At 39.2% G+C, this 22,179-nt stretch overlaps 2 protein-coding genes across 2 annotated transcripts in view; one reads left to right on the top strand and one right to left on the bottom strand.

Moving 5' to 3' along the window:
- Positions 1–22,179, top strand: part of TMEM255B (transmembrane protein 255B) — a 195,641-nt gene that overhangs the window by 135,007 nt on the left and 38,455 nt on the right. The window lies entirely within an intron of this gene.
- GAS6 (growth arrest specific 6) overlaps positions 14,246–22,179 on the bottom strand; it is a 95,997-nt gene continuing 88,063 nt past the window's right edge. Inside the window, exons 13-15 of the mRNA XM_069094060.1 lie at positions 20,342–20,514; positions 16,863–17,091; positions 14,246–14,821 (exon numbers count right to left, since the gene is read on the bottom strand). Of these exons, the coding sequence (XP_068950161.1) occupies positions 14,667–14,821; positions 16,863–17,091; positions 20,342–20,514 (557 nt within the window). The 3' untranslated portion in view covers positions 14,246–14,666. The remainder of the gene's footprint in view (positions 14,822–16,862; positions 17,092–20,341; positions 20,515–22,179) is intronic.

The raw sequence follows: 22,179 nt of genomic DNA, 5'->3' as shown, positions 1-22,179 counted from the left end.
CACACCCATTAATTGAAATATTGGAAATCAGCATTTTCCTAGCAGCTTTTCCTCTGCTATTGACTCTAACTCTGTGGAGTTCAGGAAAGAAGAGTCTTGTTTGGATGCAGATCAATTTGCATAGTTTGCACCACAAACATTAAAAATTTTTGTATCATTAATTGATGAATATCTTTATATATTAATAGCATGACTGGAGTTTTATTCATGAAGATCTGAGTTCACATCCCACCTCAGAAGCTTATTACCTGCAGAATCCTGGGCCAATCATTTAACCTCCGTAGGTCTCAGTTTTCTCCTCTTATAAAAAAGAAAGGTTTTGGACTTGATGGCCTTTGTGGTCCTTTCCCACCTGAAACTTATGATCCTATGCAGGATTTTAAAGTTTTCAGTGCCCTTTCCATCCATTATCATATGTTATCCTCAAAAAACCCTTGTAAGATGATTGCACATGTATAACCTGTTTGCGATCTTAGGGAGAGAGGGAGAAAAATTTGCAACTCAAAATCTTACAAAAAATGAATGTTGAAAATTGTCTTTACATGTAATTGGAAAAAATAAGTTACTATTTACATAAAAACAACCTTGTAGGTGTAGCTAGGTGGTGAAGAGAATAGAGCACTGACCCTGGAGTCAGGAGGACCTGAGTTCAAATCCAACCTCAGACACCTGACACTTAACTAGCTGTGTGACCTTAGGCAAGTCACTGAATCCCAATTTACCTGCCTTCCCCCCTCCCCAAAAAGTTAAAAACAAAAAAAAAAACTTTGTAACAGAGGTCCTATTTCTATTTTCATTTTACAGATGAAGGACCTGAGAGGTTAAATGATTTGCCAGAATCACATAGCTAGTAAGCATTTGAGGTGGAATTTGAACCCATGTTTTCCTGACTACAATTTCTTAACTCTGTCTACTACACTACACGGCCTCTTACTCAGTATGTTATGAGAATCACCAGGTATCCTGCAAATACTAGGGATTTCTGAATAAAAATCAGACTGTGCTTCATTATTAAATAAAGAGCCAAATCCAGAATGAAATATTGTCAGTGTAGTAAAAAAAAAAAAAGGCAAAAACTTAATAGAATTTGAGCTGGAGAATATCAAAACTTGACCATTAGATGAAACTTCCAAAGATGTTAAGATAAGTTGAAGCCTGGGGGCCAGAATAGAAGAACTGAATAGAAACATAAAGTCCTGAATTCTGCTAAGTCATTCCTCCACAGAAGTGCCAAATCAAGGATTGATGATCAACATTGTTAAAATCAAAGATAGAATCAAAAGCAACCAGAGTCTTGCCAAGTTTCTCTCTTTAAGAAACAAGTTTGGTATACCCAGGGCTTCTGCTGATCTATTCTGATGACCCCTGGGTATTTGATTTAGTCAATCAATGCAATTTTATATAGTTCAACAAACATTAAGTGCCTATTGTATGAAAGGTACCATTCTAGGTCCTGGGGATACAAAGACAAAATTAGACAGTCTTCGACCTTCAGGATTGCTTTATCAAGAAGGAGCCAACTTCACTGCTATGCTTTATACACATCACTGTGAAGTGAAATTGGATTGATTGACTTATTTTTGTTATTAATAAGGAAGAACTTTGCATTAGACAACGGTAGATTTCTTAAACTCTTGCTTCCTATAATCTCTATTATGGAATCAGAGTATTGAGAAAGACCTTTTCAGATTGTCATTTAGGCCAACTCCTTTCTTCTCCCCATATGAGGAATTCTAGTTATATCTCAAAATACTTTAAAATATGACCGTCTCCCAAGACAATATTTTTCCCAACTAAAATTTTGGGTCCCTGATCCTCTCAAACAGCTAGAGTCTTACCCTCAGTATGAAATCTGTCTATCTGGGTAGCTTAGATTCTCTGTTATTATACCATGTTTCTCTCCTTTAGCTCTCCCTTACCCTTTATCTGTCTCAAACTATCTATCCTGACCCCTTCTTGCAAGGTGTATGATTTGCTGAACAGATCATAGGTTTAGCATGGTGACATGATGTGACGGTGTGGCACAGTGTAAAAGGCTCTGGGTTTAGGAGTAGGGAGTCTGAGCTGAATCTTGTATTGTCACCTCACTACCTGTGTGATCTTAACATCAGTTTCTTCATCTCTAAAATGATGGGATTGTAAGAATTTTTGTAAGATCTTTTTCAGTTCTAAATCTGTAATCCTGTGATTTTATGATAGGGGCCTTAAGTATACGTACATCTCCCAGACCTCTCTCTGTGTCTGAAGTGAAGCAGCAAAACATTTCTTGACTTGCCTTTATGATAATTTCTTCTTTCAAAAAAAAATGGAGGAACCAATAAGAGAAACTGAGATGTGTGTGTGTGTGTGTGTGTGGGAGGGGTACGAGTACAAGAGAGGCGCATAGTTTGCTATGAGAGCCAAGGAAAGGAAGGTCATTTCTGCCTGGAGGGCTCTAGGTAGGCTTCATAGAGGAAGCAGCATTTGAATTGGGTCTTGAACATGGATATGGTTTCAGGCAAAGGCACAGGTATAAAGCATGGTGAGTAATACAATTTGAACAGTGTAATGAATATAAGGGGGAGCAGAATGAGATAAAGCTAGAAAAATGAAGAAGACCCAGCTTCTAGAAGGCCCTCAAACTCCAGATAGAGAAGTTTAACTTTAGTAGGCAACAGAGAGCCATTGAAAGGTCTCCCTGTGCAGCATGCCAGTTTCTATTATACTAAAGTTGCCTAGCAGTGATTGGTTCATTCACTCCGTGTGGCATGATCAGATTTTTGCTTAAGGATGATTAATCTATCATCAGTGTGAAGGATGAAGGAGCAGCTAGGGGTAGAAAGCCTTGTTATGTGCTCGTTGGAAAATTAGTGTAGATGGCTGATGATGAAGGATTATACTAGCATGGTAGCAAAGAGAATATAAAGAACACACAAGTTTCAGAGGTGTTGACCATACCTGGTAACTGTTCATCCTCAAAATCCAGTAGGATCTATATTCGTTGAAATTGATCAAAGAAATTCAGGAATCTGGAGTCAAAGCGGTTGTTGTCCTTTGATGGCTTGGGAAAGAGAGAAGTGTCCTTCAGAACCTGAGACAAAGTCCTAGCTAGGTCTAAAAGAACTAAATTCCACATTCTATCTCTTGCCTCTCCTAAATGAATCAGATGAATAGTTCAAAGACACTATTCTTTAGCACCTAGCTATGAATTACCAGCCAAAATGCACATTTGCAGAGGTAAGCTCATCAGAAGCCCACTTGACTGACTGGCATGACTGAAGTTAACTTTTTCAGAGGCTAATTTAGACTTCTCACTCTACCCTCACAATGCCTGATTAACAACCACCACCAGTTTAAGAATGCAGTTGAAGTTGACCCTGCATTGAAATTGCGTAATGTTGGCCAGGTTGGTCAAACAATTTGCTTTCAAAAAATATTCGGAGAAAATGTTCTTGCCAATATCCTCCCTCATTTAGACACTTGCATCCCCTGGTGATATCTTATAACCTTGACTAGAGCCAAGAGCTATTTGAAATATTAAACACCATAGCCAAGCATTTTTTTCTTTACCCACAAAAATGTTTGTATCCCTCACCCTGACCATAAAATATGTGATTTTAATTTAATTCTCAACTTGTTCATGACTTTTTAGGCCTCCAGTTTTTAGTTGAAGCTCTAATTATCCTTCCCTATACTCTAGCAAAATAACTTTGGCCTGCTTGCCATCTTGGGTGGTTTATCCTCTTCCTGTAGCTTTTCTGTTACCTTGGCAGGTCACTGAGCGAGTGAATCAAGAGAAACTAGGGTCTTCAGTCACCACTAGGCATTGCTAGTACAATAGTAATTTGGGAGGTGCCATCTTTGGTAATATACTCTTTCTTTACTGTCCTCATATCTACCTCTTAGAATTCCTTGCTTTTTTTTTAATAGCTCTTATGAAAGGTAGTATGGGACACTGGAAAGGGTATTGTCATGAAAGGACATGAGTTCAGATCCTGATTTTTGCCACTTTTTGCTCCTTATGCAACCTTGGGCAAGTAAATTTTTTTTTTTACCAGTCTAGACCTTGGTTTCCTCATCTGTAAAAGGAAGGAAATGTATTAGATGGTCTCTAAGGTCTCTTCTGCTATGATCCTTATAAGAAGATTTTCCTTATTCTTCTAGTTCAGAGGTTCTTAACTTGGGGTCCATGAGCTTTTTTTTACAAAAGAATTTAGTAACTATTTCAATATGTTTGATTTCTTTTGTAATCCTACATATTTTAATTTATGCATGCTATTGTGAATAGGGGTTCATGGACTTACTGGTCTACAAGAGGGGTCCGTGATACACATGAAGATTAAGAACTCCCATAGTTGCTAGTCTTCTCTCTTTCTTCTTCAAATTATGTTAAGCTATATTTATATTTCAGGGCAGCTGGGTGGTGCAGTGGACAGAGCACTGACCTTGGAATCAGAAGACTCATCTTTCTGAGTTCAAATCTGGCCTCAGACACACTAGTTATGTGACCCTGGGCAAGTTATTTAACCCTGTTTGCCTTAGTTCCTCATGTATGAAATGAACGAGAGAAGGAAATGGCTAATCCAGTATCTGTGCCAAGAAAACCCTAAAGGGGTCCTGAAAAGTCTGAAATGACTGAACAACAACAAAGATATTTATATTTTGCATTCCTCAGAAGAATGTAAGCTTATTGAGGACAGGAACTATTTTTCATTTTTTTAGTACTTAACCCAGTTAACCACAGAAAAGGCATTTAGTAAGTGCTGGTTGGATTGGATCAGAGTTGGGGAACCTTAAGCCTCGAAACCACATGTGGCCCTCTAGGTCCTCAGCCACTTGACTGAATACAAACTCCACAGGACTAAATTCCTTAATGAAAGGATTTGTTCTGTAAAACTTGAACTCAGTCAAAAGGCTGCACCCAAGGACCTAGAAAGCTATTTGTGGACTCAGGACCGCAGATTCCCCATCCCTGGATTAGACTGTCTTCATATTAGTAAAATACTAGATCAGGACACTCATATTGACCCCTTGAAGATGTTAATGAGAGGTTATGGAATCCTTTCTTCTTCTCTCTGGCTTATTTTCATCCCCTTATTTCTCCTAGAATCATGCATCGAAAGCTAGGAGGAACTTTATATAGCATCTAGGCCCATCCTTTGATTTTATAGATGAAGAAACAGGGTCCCTGAGAGTTTAAGTGACTTTTGGGGTCATACAGATACAGTAAGTGGCAGAACTGACGGTAGAGCCCTGGTCCTCTCGCTCCAAATCTAGCACTTTTTTACATTGTACCATGTTGTCTTCTCATCTCACTTAGGGAAAAACAAAATTTGTTTCTGATGACTTTAAGGTTTACCAAGTGTCTTCCTCACAGTACTCGTGTGAAGTGGGGAGGGCATGTGTTATATCCCTATTCTGCAAATAAGAAAACTGTAGGTTAGTTAATAATGTGCCTAATCTGATTCTTCTCCACCCAAGTATCTTCCTCTTTTCATTCAGAAACAACAGGTAGAGCAGACACTATCAGTCTAAGATCTAATTGACACCTCCCCCTTCTTCTTTCCCCATTTTCCCCACAAAATAGGGGTAGGATAGGCTGTCATAAGTATATGGAGGGCATAGAAGACTTTCTTGCACACCTCTAGACCAGAGAGGGAATATCAATGCTGCCTCTCTTATAACAGGATATGCACTTTCACTATGGCTTATCCAATATGCTACAAGGCTATTACTGGTGGTGGGAAGGGAAGAATGAGATTGTAGTGAGGCTCCTACCATCCCTTCCAGCAGACATGTTGGAGACCATTCCAGGAGAGGAGGTAAATCCTCTGCCTGTGTAGCCTCTCCCTTGTGGAAGCAGCTGCTGGTTGGTATCATTCCCTGCTTCTGGGAGCAAGTTTAAATGAAGAGAGGAAAACCAGAGGACCAAAACCAGAAGTATTTTTTTTGTTCAGTCATTTAGTCATGTCTGACTCTAAGTGACCCCATGTACTTTGTTCATGGGGTTTTCTTGGCAAAGATACTGGAGTGGTTTGTCATTTTTCTTTAGTGTGTCCCCATTTTACAGATGAGGAACTGAAGCAAATAGGGGTTTAAATGACTTGCCACACAGCTAGTAAATTATCTGAAGCTAGATTTGAACTCAAGTCTTCTTGAATCCAGGCTCTATTTAATGTACCACCTAGCTGCCCCAGAAGAAGCATGTTCTCATACCTCCTCAATTCTCTCTATCCCTTTCTGTCTGTCTCTGTCTCCCACCCTCCCTCTTTCTCTCTCTGTCTCTTTGCTGTCTCCGTCTGTCTTCTTCTCCCTCTTTCTCTCACCTCTTTCTCTCTCTTTTTGTCCCTCCCTCTCCCTTTCTCTCTCTCTCTCTGTCTCTCTGTCTCTGTCTCTCTCTTTCTCCCTCTCTCTCTCCTTCTGAGTTTTGATAATTTAATTTTTTGTTATTCCAAACTTGACAGACACCAATGAACAGGAATATTTCAATATGCAAAGAACAGGAAAAAAAGGCTGATACATCAAACATCTATTATGTACAGCTTTTTATTTTTAAGTATCTAACAAAATCAACATGTTAAGTTTCAAAGCTGTTTCTCATCTGTGTCTCCTGAACTTCCTTCAGTTGTCTTCTATGTATCAGAAAAAAAATGCTTCAGTGTCTCTTTTTTTCTTCCCTTTTTTGTTTTTTGGCTTTGCTATCCTAATTTTCTCTCTCCCTCCCTCTCCCTCTCCCTCTCTCTTCTCTCTCTCTCTCTCTCTCTCTCTCTCTCTCTCTCTCTCTCTCTCTCTCTCTCTCTCTCTCTCTCTCCCTCCAACTCTCCTCTGCATTAAAAAAAACAAACTCACAAGTCTTCCTTTATAACACATAAACATAGTCACACAAGCTTGTTGTTCAGATCATATTTGATTCTTTGTGACCAACCCTATTTGGGGTTTTCTTGCAAAAGATATTGGAGTGGTTTGTCATTTCCTTTGGCAGGTCATTTTTATAGATGAGGAACCTGAGGCAAACAGGGTTAAATAACTTGCCTAGGGTCATGCAGCTAGTAAGTGTCTGAGGCTAGATTCGAACTCAGGTCTTCCTGACTCCAGGCCCAGAACTCTATCTACTGTGCCACCTAGCTGCCCAGAGTAAAGCAAAGAGATCCACATGTTGGACCATGACAGAGAACTTCTGTTTGATTCTGCATCTCTAGTCCACCCTATTGGAAAATGGGTAACACGCATCATCACAGGGGCTCTGATGTCATGCTTGGTCATTACATTCCTAAGTATTTCCCAGCTGTTTTGTTTTTCACATTGTTGTAGTCACTGTGCCTCCTGCATTCTCAAAGGGAACTGGGAAACTGTTTGTGTAACAGTGGCACACGTTACCCATTTATGCTGCCGGAGCCTAGAAAACAAATCCCATTAGAAATGGGAGAAATCTGCCAGATGACTTCTGTGGGATGAACAGTTGGCCCTCATGCTCAATCCTTCTAGTAGGAGATCTGCTGAAAGCAGAAAATCTTTTTTTTTTTTTTTTTAGAAAATCTTGCTGTTAAGGGGCAGCTGTGATATAGAAGAAAGCAGGCTGTACCTAGGGATGTGAATTTCAGATATATACATATATATGCATATATATGTGTGTATATATGTACATATGTGTATATATATGTATAAAATAAATAATCCCTTCTTGAGATGAGATTTATTCCATGAACAGAGATGGGAAAACTCTTTTTCCTAACACCATTCAGATCAGAAAAAAAAAAAAGAGTTGACTTCTCCAGTAACTTTGATTCCCATTCTGGATTGGATGGGTCACACTAGTTGTGTGACCCTATCTGAATTACTTAATCTCTGTGATCCTCAGTTTTCTCATCCATAAAATGGGGGTAACAATATTCACACTTGCTCTAGACACAGGGATGTTATGAGAAAATTGCTTTGTGAACCTTGAAATCCTACAGAATCGTGAGTAGTTAGTGTTACTGTTATTAAGTGAGATAAGGAATTAGGCAACAGGAAATAAGCCAGAGAGACAAAGGTTTCATAGCTTCTGATTTTTGCTTTCCCAAGCCTCCTATGATAGGGGTAACTGAGCATGCTATAGTGCAGGAAGGTATACAACATTTAGAGAAGGTATAATCTAGGATAAGAATGAAACCCCAGCTAGAATAACTATAATACATTATATTACATGATAAAGGCATTTGAGAATTACAAAACCAAGTGATACGTGAGGTTCAAGAAGGCCGCTTGTCACCTTTCAAGGGAATGAGGGAAGTCTTCCTGGAGGAGATGGCATTTGAATTGGGCTTTGAGGATAGCAATGAAAGGGAAGGAGGGCATTCCAAGCATAGAGAACGGTGTAAGCAAAGGCATGGAGACAGAAGAGATCAGGGTATGTTCAAGGGGCAGAAATCAGACCACTTTAAAGAGAGGACATGAAGAGGAGAAAAGATATGAAGAACTTCAAATATTCTTATTAGGGATTCCTCCCCCCCACCTTGGGATGTAGTAGGGACCATCCCAAGAAATGAGAGTAGGAAGCCTCCTTCTCCCCAGCTTCAACACCCTCAAAAAAAGAACTGGCTTCTCTGGTGACAGCTGTCATGTTTTCTTAATTTTATTTCAGAGCAATGAATGAAATCATAGAAAGGGCAGACATGGAGAGTAATAAATTTTTTAAAAGCTAACTCAACAATGTTCTCTAAATAGAACTGTTGATTATAAGCGCCTCCCTTTCAAGAAAAGCCTCTGAAGTCAACTCTGTCCATAAAAATGTCAACGGCATAATTCATTACCCCATCCTTATTCATAACACAGACATGAAAACATCAAACACTTCATTTGTCATGGCCTGCTCCCTCCAGCAAAGGCACTGATTGGAATAGCAAGGGGTGTGATCAGTGGGCCACACTGGCAGGACTATATTATATATAATGTTTGTAAGACATTTCACTTGAGAGATGCTATTTTTTTTTGTATATAAATAGCTTAGGCTAGACTCTCCCCTTTCCACTCCAACCAAAAAAAAGTGGAGTAATAATAGCTAGCATTGATATAATGCCTTAAGGTTTGCAAAATACTTTATACACACACACACACACACACACACACACACACACACAATCTCACTTGATTTTCAAAACAACCCTGGAGATAGGTGGGATTATCAATCCCATTTTACAGCTGAGAATGCTGAAGATGTCCAGGGTCAGAGAGCTAGTAAGGCAGATTTGAGGCAAGGTTTAAACTTAAGTCTTCTTGAGCTTCAGTCACCTAGCTGGGCCCTACTAGAGTTTAAAGGCACTGATGAGGTAGGGCTGTTACCATTACATCCCTTTCTAAGACTCTTGGACATTTTTCTGGTGACCTTTGGGGAAACCTGAAATTCTTATGCTTTTTCTTGGGACTAAGACCAAGACCCCTTTTTGGGAAGGGGACGTATGTGGATGCAGGCAGAGCAGAGTGTGTTTCTGCAGACAGCAATTGTCTTCTGCCTTCACTCTTGGCATTATGGGCATTTACCTGGCCAGCTCCATCAAATTCATTCAGTCCGAATCAGGGCTAGGTTTCCTCTGCTCTAATGTGAAATTCTCCAGATGCATGACATCTTTGGAAATGTGACTAGAGATAGTTCTATTCTCTCCATTCAGAACTTGACCACTGAAAATTTTACATGTAATGGTTCTTGAAGTTGAACAATCAGTTGAGACTTGAAAATTTTTGTTATATTCTGTAGACCAAGCTACATAATTATTTCTTATACACATTAGAAAAGGAAAAAGAGATTGAATATGAAATTATAAATTTCTTATATATGAATTTTCTTTTCAAATATATAATACAATTTCATCCTTAACACTACCTGTATTCTAAAATCTGATGTATTTAAAATACTGAGTATTTTATGGTCAGTACCATGGTAGTTATTATATACCTGATTTTATTAAATGCAATCACTTTAAAAATAAAATAAAGTATATAATGCACTCAAAAGTGTAACTTTCAAAGCTGTGATGCTTATTGTCTGGGCTTCTTTATGGCTTTCATTTGTTTTATAGTAGAGCAAAAAGTTCCCATGTTGCCGTGTCAAAAAATGCATGTCTCGTTCTTCACTTTGAGTTAGGTCCTCTTTCAGTGTCAGCATGCTTCATCATTGTTTTTCTCCAATTATATTTGGTCCTTGCATTGATGGGAGTTCTTAAATCTTTCAAAGTTGTTTGTCTTTAGGCTGTAACTGTTATTATACAAATTGTCCTCGGTTCTAAGTGCATCATTCTGTATTAGTTCATACAAGTCTTCCTAGGTTTCTCTGGGTCCTTCTCTAGGACCTTCTCTAGGTCCCTTTCATCATTTCTTAAGGCACAGTTCTTAAACTTTTTTGTATATTGGACGATGTTGGTCATCTGGCTTTACTTTCAAAATAATGTTTTCCAATGAATAAAATATGAAGAATTACAAAGAAAACCAATTGTATCAAAATATAATTATCAAAGTATTTTTAAAAAATGAATTCACAGGACCTAAGAACTCCTATCTTCAGCAAAATTACATTCATATGCCATAATTTGTTCAGTCATTCCTAATTAATTGGCACCCCCTTGGTTATTAGCCCTTTGCTATAATAAAAAGAATTTGTATAAATATTATTGTATGTATGGTTTAACTGTGTGATCCTGGGTAGGTCATTTTACTTCTGTTTGTCTCAGTTTCCTCAACTGTAAAATGGGAATAACAACACCTACCTCAAGGATTGTTGGGAAGATCAAATAAGATAATATCTGTAAAGTGCTTAGCACAAATACCTGGCATATTGCATGTGCTCAGTAAATGTTTATTCTCTTCCCTCCCTCCCTCTCTCCCTTTTTTTGGTTGTTGACAGAATCAAGTGAGTTGATGTATATCACTGACTTTGAAAACTTCAATAGAGCTATAAAAAAATCAGTCCTTATAGTTGATTGGTGGGCAGTTTTAACCCTAATTTTATTAGAAACTATGAGACCACAGTGTTGTCTTCCTCCTAAGTAGACTCACTTTTTTATTTTTCAGAACCCAGTTTCACTGTGTTCAATAAGCCAAGTCCTCAGAAGAGACATTAGGGAGAGTAGTCAGGTTAGAGCCAGCATTAAAAAAAGGGGGAAGTAAATGACAATGAGTTTGATGGAAATATCCAGAACTGAAGGAAATTGAGCCAATGTGTGATAAGGTAGAGTCAGAGGACCTGAGTTGAATTTCTACCTTTTGATACTGGGCAAGTCACTTAATATCCCAGGGCTTCAGTTAATTCTTAAAATGAGGGGGTTGGACTGGATGGCCTCTAGGTCCTTTTAGTTCTTATTCCATGAACCTATGATCTTTTGATCTCCTCTCTGATAGTTATTGAAGATGTGGAAATTATTTATTAAAATATGGACCATAAATAGCCATAGAATTCATTGGTGCGTTGGTCCTAACCGAGTTAATTATAGAATGAGGATTGATTGTCTAGTTTTACACAATATTAACATGGAAAATTACCTGAAGCTCTTAGAAGTTTTCTGAGGTCCTGAGTCAGCAGGATACTGCCAGGAACTTAGGAAAGAGGAAAAAAAATCAACAACAAAAGCAAAATATCATAAAGCAAGCAAGCCCCATCATGCAAAGGATGAGCTCTTTGGGTGGAGGCAAAACACTCAGATTTTATGCACATGTGATTTAAGACATGCCTTGAGGAGCAAACTATGAATTAAGGTCAACTGGAGCCAGAAGAATCATGCTGAGTATCAAGAACCCAAGAGGAAATCCTGGCAGAAGAATCAAGACCTTTACTATGATCGAACCCAACCCACTCCAAACTCTCATACTGGAAGACAGTAAGGATAGATTGAAGAATTCTGTCCTAATTTGAAATATAAACAGGAAGCTTGGAAATGAAGGCTTTGTGTTTTAAGAGATGGTTTGACTTTATGAACAGTGCCCAGGATCAAGTCCCTTCTTGGACCCTTAACTAGTCATGTAACCGTGAGTAAATGACAACTTCTCAGCCTCCATTTCCTCAGGATAATAATCATAGCTGCCTCACTCATGGGAGTTCTGATGAGGATCAGATGACTATATGCACAATGTTTTGTAAACCTTAGAACAGCAGAGAGGCATGAAATACCGTTAGCCCCCACCAGTTGGCTCCCAAGGCACTGGTGCTCCCTTTGGCTTTGTTCTTTTTCTCTTCCTCCCCAGAAGGATCGCCTAGTATCTGGAAAGGCTATTTTTAAACTACCAGCAGGGACTTTTCTTGCCCTTCAACTTTTTTTAATGTTCTCTTTTCCTTTCTTTTTTTTAAAATTTAAGCTAGTCAAATTTGTCATATAGAGGCTTTAAGTTTGGAGAAGTCATAGGAGATTAGGATTTAGAAATGAGAGGGACCTTGGAAGGAAGGAAGGAAAGAAAGAAGGAAGAAGGAGAGAAGGAAGGAAAAAAAGGAAGGAAAGTAGAAAGAAAGGAAGGAAAGAAGGAAGGAAGGAAGGAAAGAAGGAAGGAAGGAAGGACAGAAAGAAGGGAACACGTATTTAGTAAGCTTTTACTATGTACCAGAAACTGTAACAAGGGCCTTACAAATATTATTTCATTTGAGACTCATAGCAACCCTGGACGGTAAGTGTTATTATAATTGCTCCCATTTTACAGGTGAGGAAATTGAGGCAAACAGAGGTTAAGTGACTTGTTTAGGGTCATATAGCTAGTAAGTCTATGAGGCCAGATTTGAATTTAGGTCTTCTTGACTTCAGGTCAGTATACACTGCACCACTCAGCTGTCTCTAGGTGGTTCTTCCTCTTATAGTCATTTAGTGCTACCTCTCATTTTACATATGAGGAAACTGAGGTCCAGAGGAGATTAAGTGTCTTGTAAGAGGTCTTATTAAGTTTTTAGAGGTCTCTTGTTTTTTTCCGGACTTCTAGTTCCCCACCTTTAGTTCATTCTATTATTTATTACTGCCTCCTCAGAATGTATGCTAATTTAATTTAGAAAGGCCAAGGTCACCCACTGCATCCCAGGTCATTGCTAGTCATCTTGAATTTGTTTTGCCGCTAGATTTCAATGACTTTGGAGGAGAGAATGAGTCAGACATGATGTCATTTTTAGTGATTTCCAACTTTTTGTGATTCCATTTGGGATTTTCTTGGCAAAGATACCAAAGTAGTTTGCCATTTCCTTCTCCAGCTCATTTTACAGATAAGGAAACTGAGGCAAACAGGGTGAAATGATTTAACCAGGGTTACACAACTTGTAATAAGTGTCTGGGGTCAGATTTGAACTCAGGTCTTCCTGATTCCTGGTCCTGTGCTCTATCCACTGTACCATCTTGATGCCTTTACTTGGCACATAGAAAGAGCTTAATAAATGCTTGTTAAAATTTAAATATATATATAGCTTTTTAATGGCAGAACCAGACTAGAACCCAGGCTTACAACTTCCAATCTGCTTCTAATAAACCAGCATAAATAGCTTTTGTACTTTCAAGGTCTTTGTACTTACATTTATCTCATTTGACCCTCTCAATAGCCTTCTAAGGCAGATGGAGAAACAAATTATTCTTCTTTTTACAGAAAAAGAATGAGACACAGACTAGAAGTGACTTTCATAAAATCTCAGGGTTGAGAGGGTCCTCAGAGAGCATATAGTCTAGAGCTGGGAACCTTAGAGACATCTATCTGGTCTAACTATTTCATTTTTCAAGAATTTGAGGTCTCAAGAGGCTCAGTGACTCCCCCACGGTCACAAAGCAGTAAAGGGCAAAACCAGAATTTGAATCCAGACCTTCTAAGTGTGGATCTCATTCCACCATACCACTTTGTTTCTCTCTGGCAGCCAGTCTCTATGTGAGGACCTCCAATGAGAGGAAATGTCCTACCCACTGAGGTATGACTCCCCTCAGGGTCACAACGCTCAAAGTTTATGGAGGAAGGGATTGAATTTTGAGTTTCCTGAATTAAATCAGAGCTCTTTCTACTAAACTTCATTCAACATGTTTGTCAAAGAGGCATCTTGGAATTTACCTGGTGAAACAAAGTCCAGAAGAAATGGATGAATTTAGAGCCCTGGAAGTTATTGGGAAGAAATGAAGCAATAAGGGAGAATTCCCCTATATACGCATACTCACATGTATGAACAGGCGTGGGGAAATATATGCACACACACACATCAGCGGGCTCCATTACTAACGGTTTCCTTTTCACCCCTGATAATTCCACATGGCTCAGTCACGAAGAAGAAAAGTCAATTTCAGACACGGAGTTAAAAAGTTTTCTGTAAATATTTTATTCTTTCATATTTCATAAATCAGAAAGAAGTATTTGGTAATAAAAATAATAGAGAACTATTATTTTCTTCAAGTCTATGTTGATATGTTTCCAGGCCTCTCTGTTCCCTCAAGACTCACCATTCATTTCATGAAAAGCTTTTGGAGATTTTGCGTGTGGTTTCAGATCATTAATATTAGTCTTCTCAGCTATTTACAAATATATTACAAAGGTTTGGCCACAGGGCAAAGGAAGATTTCAATGATCGATTGTAAGGATCAGTAGCTCCTACTGAACTTCAGTGTTTTTTAGAGAAACTATACAGCATAGGGAGACTGAATAATTTATACTTTTTTTTTGTAAAAGAAAAGCATGAAAAGTTTTTGGTTATAAAGTGTAGACTGTTTCTGAGGAGCCTACTGACCAGCTTGCTCAGTCGGAGGACAAGAATGTGATGTGATGTCACCGTGTTTATACATGGCCTCGTCTAAATCCAATGTTTTCTGGTTGACCATCAGGGTCATGCAGCCATGGTAGAACGCAGTGACTGGAGCTGACATCACAGGAACATCTGGGTCAAAGAGGAAGGAAAAACAAAACATCTTTAGCATGACATGCCATCTGTAATGAATGTGTCCCTCAGCTTCAGAAAATCATCCCTTTGATAGCAGGCCCCATACAGTGGTCAGTTTTCTTCTCCCTGTGTTTATTCTGTAGAAACACTCATCAGCCAGTCATCTTGTCCGTTCTTCATTCTTTTGCTTTTCTCTGATCCTGTGGACTGTCCTTATAGTACACATAGTATATATGTATATTATACAACACATATATTATCTAATTTAATCTTCTGTTCCTTCCTAGAAAGTACAGACTAATAAGGGGATAAAACATTAACACAGTTTGGAAGAGTACACAGCATTATGTGATAACACATCAGAAAATTATCAAACCAACTGTTCTTTGATGTCTGATGGGGAGGTTCATTACTATGTTTGCCATATGGAAGGCTTTTCCTTTTAAATTCCATCTCAGTTGGATTTTAAAGGATAAATAAGGATTCAACAAGTGAAAAGAGGAAAGGTATTCTAGATATAGGGAAGAATCTAATCAAAGATGTAGAAGAGAAGGAATACAGCATAGATTTGAGGGTCAGAGCTGTGTAGTTTGGCTGGATACAGAGTACAGGGAAGGGTGATTATATGGAATTAGTTTGGAAAAGGAGTGTACCATGAGTTTGAGGAAGCCAGCAAGTAAATTCTACATTTATTTGGTAGGCAAAAGATTTTTGGAGATTCACTGAAGATTCTTGAGGAGAGGCAGAAATCTTTTTTTTTGTTTTGATTTTTTTTTTTTTGGAGGGCAGTTGGGGCAAAGTGAGTTGCCCAAGGTCAAACGGCTAGTTTTTTTGTGTGTGTTAATTGTCTGAGGCCGGATTTGAACTCAGGTCCTCCTGACTCCAGGGCAGGTGCTCTACTCACAGGTAGAAATCTTTAGCTAGAATCTTCAAGCTAGAAATCTTTAGCTTTTTATTGCAGCCAAGAAAATTAGAGTTGACTCTGATAGATAACTGAGATTCATAAACACCTGGCTCTGGCTTTGTAACTACCGTCATGTTACTCTGATCACATGCCTGTAGGCAATAATATTTACAAATAATTAAGTTGGAAATTCTGATTCTCAGCCTGGCATGGTACTTCTTTAGATTCAACACTCCCTAGCATGTTATGGGTACAAAATATTATGTGCAGAATTCTCTTGAAGAAGGGGAAAGAACATTAACTTGATTCAAGTCAATTGCACAATCAACATCTATGATTAGGATTAAATAAAGATACCTCAGATTCTATACACAATAAGGAAGTTTGAGAGAAGCCACATGGCATGCTGGTCAGAGAGCTGACTTTGGAATCAGGAAAGCCCAAGTTCAAGACATATACCAGTGGACAAGTCACTGGGTCCAGGCAATGGACTCGCTCTAAGACTCCAATTATGGATGAATTGCCATTTTGCATTGGTCAGGGGCAGGAGTGTTCCAGTAAAGGTTTAGCCATCATTTCTTAATGAAAAAAAAGGACACATAACAAAAATTTACGTTTCATCTGCATTAATCATTCAATCTCAAGTCTAGATGATCGACAGAACAAGTCAGATTCTGATTGATAGCATTTGCCTATATCCGAATATATCTATATGATGCCCACACTGAAGATGTGACATTCACCTATGAAGCCTCCGGCACATTTGAGGTTGACTTCAGCACATCCCTGGAAAGGGGGAAGTTTCCATACTAAGGATTCCCTCAGGCTGGTGAAATCAGCTCTGAAAAAGCAATGCTGACCACAATCTTTGGTTGCAGAAGTGATTTCCTCACTTGACTAGAGAAAGTCTATAATCTAGCTTCCCCTTTCCCTGCTTAAAAAAAAATTCCCAAGCCTCATCTTAATAGCTGCCATGAGAAAACTGAATCTTCTTCCAGGCATCATTTTGCTGTAAACAATTTTCTGAAGGTCAAGGCAGATGAGGGTAGCTACACTGCTCTCTCCTCCTACTACTGCTGGTATTTGGTCAGGCAGGGGGGGGGAAGCTCTGTGATAGCAGATCCACGGCATTACCTGGCAATCCACCAGCATATGTCTTTAAGGGACTCTGCAGGTACTTTTTCAAGGCAGACAGTCTTTCCTCCAGTTGGGAAGAGCTCACTTCCATCTGTCCCTTCGTTCCATCCACAGTCAGGGCTATCTCTCCTTCCTTTATGCGGACTTCCACCAAGTGATCCTGACCATCACACACTTTGATTTCCATGAAGGTCATAGACACATGTTCTATTGCCAGGACAACCAGCTAAAGGAGAAAACAGACAAACCTGAATAAACAAGGGGGGGCAGTCAGAGGCACAAATGTTTACTTATCATTCAATCAATCAACAAGCAATCATTAATAAACATTTACTGTGTTCCAAGCACCTCACTGGGTGCTGAGTATACAAAAACAAATGTATCAGTCCCTGTCTTCAAGGAGATTACATTCTGCTAGAGTGAGACAGCATATTTACTGGTAAGTAAATATAGGCTCTGGGTAGCTAGGTGGTACAGTGGATAGAGCACCTGGTCTAGAGTCAGGAGGACCTAAGTTTAAATCCGACCTCAGACACTAACTGTGTGATCCTGGCTAAGTCACTTAACCCTGTTTACCTCAGTTTTTCATTTGTAAAATGAGCTGGAGGAGGAAATGGCAAATCATTCCAGTATCTTTGCTAAGAAAATCCCAAATGGAGTCACAAAGAGTAAAAAATGACTGAAAATGGCTAAACAATGACAAAAAATATAAGCTATATACAAAATAAATCCATAGTAATGTGTGGATGTTGGGGTAGGGAGGGGACAACTGGGGGCATTGGAAAGGCTTTGTGTAGGAGATAGTGCTTTGAGGTGAGTGAGCCTTGAAAAGAGTCAGGAGTTTCAAGAGGCAGAAGCGAGAAGGAAGAACATTTTAGGCAAGGGGGAACAGCCTGGACAAAGGTAAAAAGGTAGAAGAAATGGAATATTGGGTTAAGGGATCAGCAAGTAGATCATTTTGGTTGTATTGGAGAGTGTGGGACGGGTCTGACTCTTCATGACCCTATTTGAGATCGTCTTCTAATGCTTTGCCAGTTCCTTCTCCAGGGTCACATAGCTAGTAAGTGCCTGAGGCTGGATTTGAATTCAGTTCATCCTGACTCCAAGCCCAACGCTCTATCCATGGCACCCCCTTGCTGCCCATGGACTGGATACTAATGTGTAATTAGCTGGGAAGATGGGCTGAAGCCATATTATAGAGAACTTTAAATGAGAAATTTTAGAGTTTATATTTTATACTAAAGCTAATGAGGAACCACTAAAGCAGACCTGCACAAGTTTTTTGAGGAGGGGAAAAATATATTTGGATATAATCAGACCTGTGCTTTGGAATTATCATTTTTACAGCTGTGTAAGGATAGAATGGAGAGGAAAGAGGTCCAGGGAGCCAGTCAGGAGGTTTTTACAGTGGACCAGGAGACAGGTGATGAGGGATTGAAGTTGTGGCAAGAGTAGAGAGAATGACTTGGCAGCAGATGGATGACGGTGTGTTACCCAGGACAAGTACCACAAAAGACACCCAGAGTAATGATGTGAATGCCATCTTCAAATTAATTTTCTGAGTTAAATTCATTTGAGCTGGGGTGGGATGAAGTTGAAGAGATCCGGGGACACCTTGAATTTGCTGCTGGGGGAGGCATCCTTGGGCCTACCACCAGGTGAAGGAAATATCCTCCATTTAGTAGCTCACAGTTTTAACTAATTATTCTTGCTAACTACCTGCTCAGCTGAGTTGTTTTTACAGGTACCACCGGGGCCCTCTAAATTGCAATGCCCTGGAGCAAAGCCCCAGTTTCCCAACCCCAATGACTTTGGGATTTACAGAACAGAGCTTGGCCTTTCTTTTCTAAGGAAATCACCGCTATGGAACAGTCCATCTACCAGTCTCACCCAGTCCTCATTCCTCTTCTCTGACTTCCAGATTTATCCTGAGGTTTTGTCAGGTCTGTAGAGCATGTAGTTAGACTAGGGGCTGGACCGCATAGTTGCAGAGATGGAACTTTACATTCTAGAAGTCCAATAAACCAAATATGCATGTCTTTGTACTGAAAGTGGAGGCTAAATTTAAGTATTCCCTGAGAGCGGAAATGTTGACTAATGCTTATTCTTTCAGTGTGTTGCTCAATTCATATTAACAATGCAATCAAAAGTCAATCTCTAATAACTATCTCGTTAATAGTATAACAGCATAATCTAGTTCAGGGGTGGGGACCCTGCAACCTTGAGGCCACATGTAGCCTTCTAGGTCCTTGGGTGAGGTGTTTTGACTGAGTCCAAGTTTTACAGAACAAATCCTTTTATTAAGGGTATTTGTTCTGTGAAGTTTAGATTCAGGTCTTCCTGACTCCAGCCCAGTACTCTGGACAGTACATGATCTAGCTGCCTGCCGTGAGGCAGAGCCCAGGATTTGAACAGAGGTTCTCTGACTTAAAACTCAATACTCTTTCACCATAACCATGAGAAATCTTTTTTTTTTTTTTTGCTTTTTGGAGGGCAATTGGGGTTGTGACTTGCCCAAAATAACATGGATAGTGTGTCAAGCGTCTGAGGTCGGATTTGAATTCAGGTCCTCCTGACTCCAGGGCTGGTGCTCTATTCACAGCACCACCTAGCCGTCCCCAGAAATCCTGCCAAGGAATGATCCCATGCTAAATATGTATTTGTTCAGCCATTCAGTCATGTCTGACTCTTCATGACCTTGTTAACCATAGCATGCCAATACTATCCATGGGATTTTCTTGGCAAGGATACCAGAGTGGTTTGCCATTTCCTTCTCTAGTAGACTAAAGCAAACAGAGGTTAAGTGACTTGCCCAAGGTAACAAAGGTAGTAAGTATCCGAGGCCAGGTTTGAATTTAGGTCTTCTTGACTCCAGGTCCAGTGCTCTATCCACTGAACCACCTAGCTGCCTCCTAGGCAAAGTTCAAGTGACTTGCCCAGGGTCACACAGCTAGTAAATGCCTGACCTTCAGGTCTTCCTGGCTCCAGATCTGGTACTCCATCCACTTCTCCATCTAGCTGCTTCAGCTATTTACTTAGGTGCCCCAAAGCTAAATGGAACTTTTCTAAGCTTTCATACTAAAATTTTTCTAGGATTAAATCTAAGATAAATTTTTAAATCTAGTCATACAAAGCATATTAAACATAAATAATTTTGCACATATGAGAAAGACTGACAAATAAAATAATAACAATAATAAACTAGCATTTATGTAACACTTTAAGTTTTACAAAGTGCTTTACAAATGTTATCTCATTTTATTCTCATAACAATGGGGGGAGGTGTAAGTGCTTTATTATCCTCATTTTACAAATGAAGAAACTGAGATAAGCAGAGGTTAAATGACTCACCCATGGCCACACAGCTAGTAAGTATCTGAGGCTGGATTTGAAGTCAGGTGTTCCTGAAGTAGGTTTCTTCTTTGGACAAGTTAGTGAAAACTTTTGGCAGATTATCCTTTATTAGGCACACTTACCTGTTTTTTGAGTTTTTTTGTGGAATGGTAGTCCACTAAGGCCAAGGAGAGAGGGACGGTTTTTTCTTCGCTAACCAGGGCCAGCAGAACCCCTGTATCAGTGGCAGGGCGGATCTCAGCTGTTATTTCTATTCCCCAGGTTCTCTGTGTTTCTTCTCCAGCAGATGGTTGAGCTATGAAGAAAGGCACATGGTAGGGAAAAAAAAAAGAATGAAGGGATAACAGGAAGGCTGCATGGGGAGAGAGGAGAGCAAGTATGAAACCTACTTCTAATAGCTTTGATGACACTCCAAAGCAGAGATTCTTAGGCTTGTTGTGTTTCTGTCAAGGACCCCTTTGGCACTCTGGGACGCCCTCTCAGAATGAAGTTTTTAAATGGAGAATATAAGGGATAGATTATATAGGATTACAAAGGAAGCCAATTATATTGAAATATAATTATCAGTTTTATTCTAAAAGATTATGGACCCCAGATTAAGAACCTCTTCTTTAAAGGGACCTACATAATGATAAGTCTGTCCTATTATATTCACTCAAGGTTGAGATTTTTAATTAGAAATAGGATTCAATAACCTGGAAGGAAGCCAACCTAGCATTTGAGTCAGCAAACAGTAATATATACATGAAGGGCAATTGGATGTCCTACAGTTGTAGAGAATGAAATTATTTTAAGGTCTCTTACGGCTCTATAATTGTAAGAGTGTGGGAATAACCCCCTCATCCCTTCACTTGTCTTTGAATCTGTCCCATTTCTCTATTTTTTCTGAATTTCTCTGCTTCTCTAGAGGAAGTCAATGACTGTCCTCTCTAATCTACAAAAAGTCATAAAAACTCTTTCCCTATCCCCTTTTAGAAGCTAAAATATGTCAGCCATTGCATCTTCCATCTGAATTCTTTGGGTGGTTTAAAAGATAGACAAGAACATCGAAAAATTAAAAGTGATATAGATGCAAGGTATTCTGAGTATTATTTCAAGCAGAGATTAATCTTTTCTACCTTGTGATTAAATTACTTGAGGACAGCTTCCCCATTCAGAGGAGCAGGGTGTTGGATTGGAGAGCAGCTCCCTCTAGAGACAGGAAGCCTGGGGGCAAATCCCAGTCTTTTCCTGCCCTAGCTGGGAGATGTGCAGCAACTTTAGCTCTCTGAGCCCCAGGCTCCTCATCTCTATACTAAGGACAATAATATTCGTGTTACTACATGGGAGGATCAAATGAGATAAATTATGTAAATGGCTTTGTAAAATGGAAGGCATTACATGAATGTATAGCAATAATTCAAATACTTTACCCCAAATAATTTTTTAGATTGTTACTTGCACTTCATAGAAGCAATCACAAATAATTTTTTAGATTGTTATTTGCACTTCATAGAAGCAATCACATGGAATATTTTTTCAAGAAAAAAGTATTCCTGGGTGTTACACCACCTGATAGCTGCTGGCTAGAGATAGGTAGAGGGTATAGTGGAGAGAGGACTAGACCTAGAGTGAAGGAGATCTGAATTCAAAACCAGCCTCAGACACTCTCTGGGTGACCTTGGGAAAGTCACTTAATTGCCTCAGTTTCTTAATCTGCAAAATGGGGATAATAACAGCACCTACCTCCTGGTGTTATTGTGAAGATCAAATGATATAGTACTTAGCACATAGTAAATATATAGCATATAAAATATATGTATTATATATGAAATATATATTATATATGTATAAAATATATAAAATGCAAACTGTTAAATGTTAGCTATTACATTCAGGCAGCTCTGCAAAACTGTAAATTATAGTACAGCTTCTGATCTGTCTCTCTGGAAGTCCCCTATACTGATGTAAGTTAATCTTC

This window comes from Petaurus breviceps, unplaced genomic scaffold (assembly GCF_028583685.1).
Source record: "Petaurus breviceps papuanus isolate PSGF00001 unplaced genomic scaffold, PetGlider_PUasm1.0 214, whole genome shotgun sequence".
Taxonomy (NCBI): domain Eukaryota; kingdom Metazoa; phylum Chordata; class Mammalia; order Diprotodontia; family Petauridae; genus Petaurus; species Petaurus breviceps.
The sequence above is the reverse complement of the archived record's forward strand: the minus strand, read 5'-3'. Positions and strand labels throughout refer to the sequence as shown.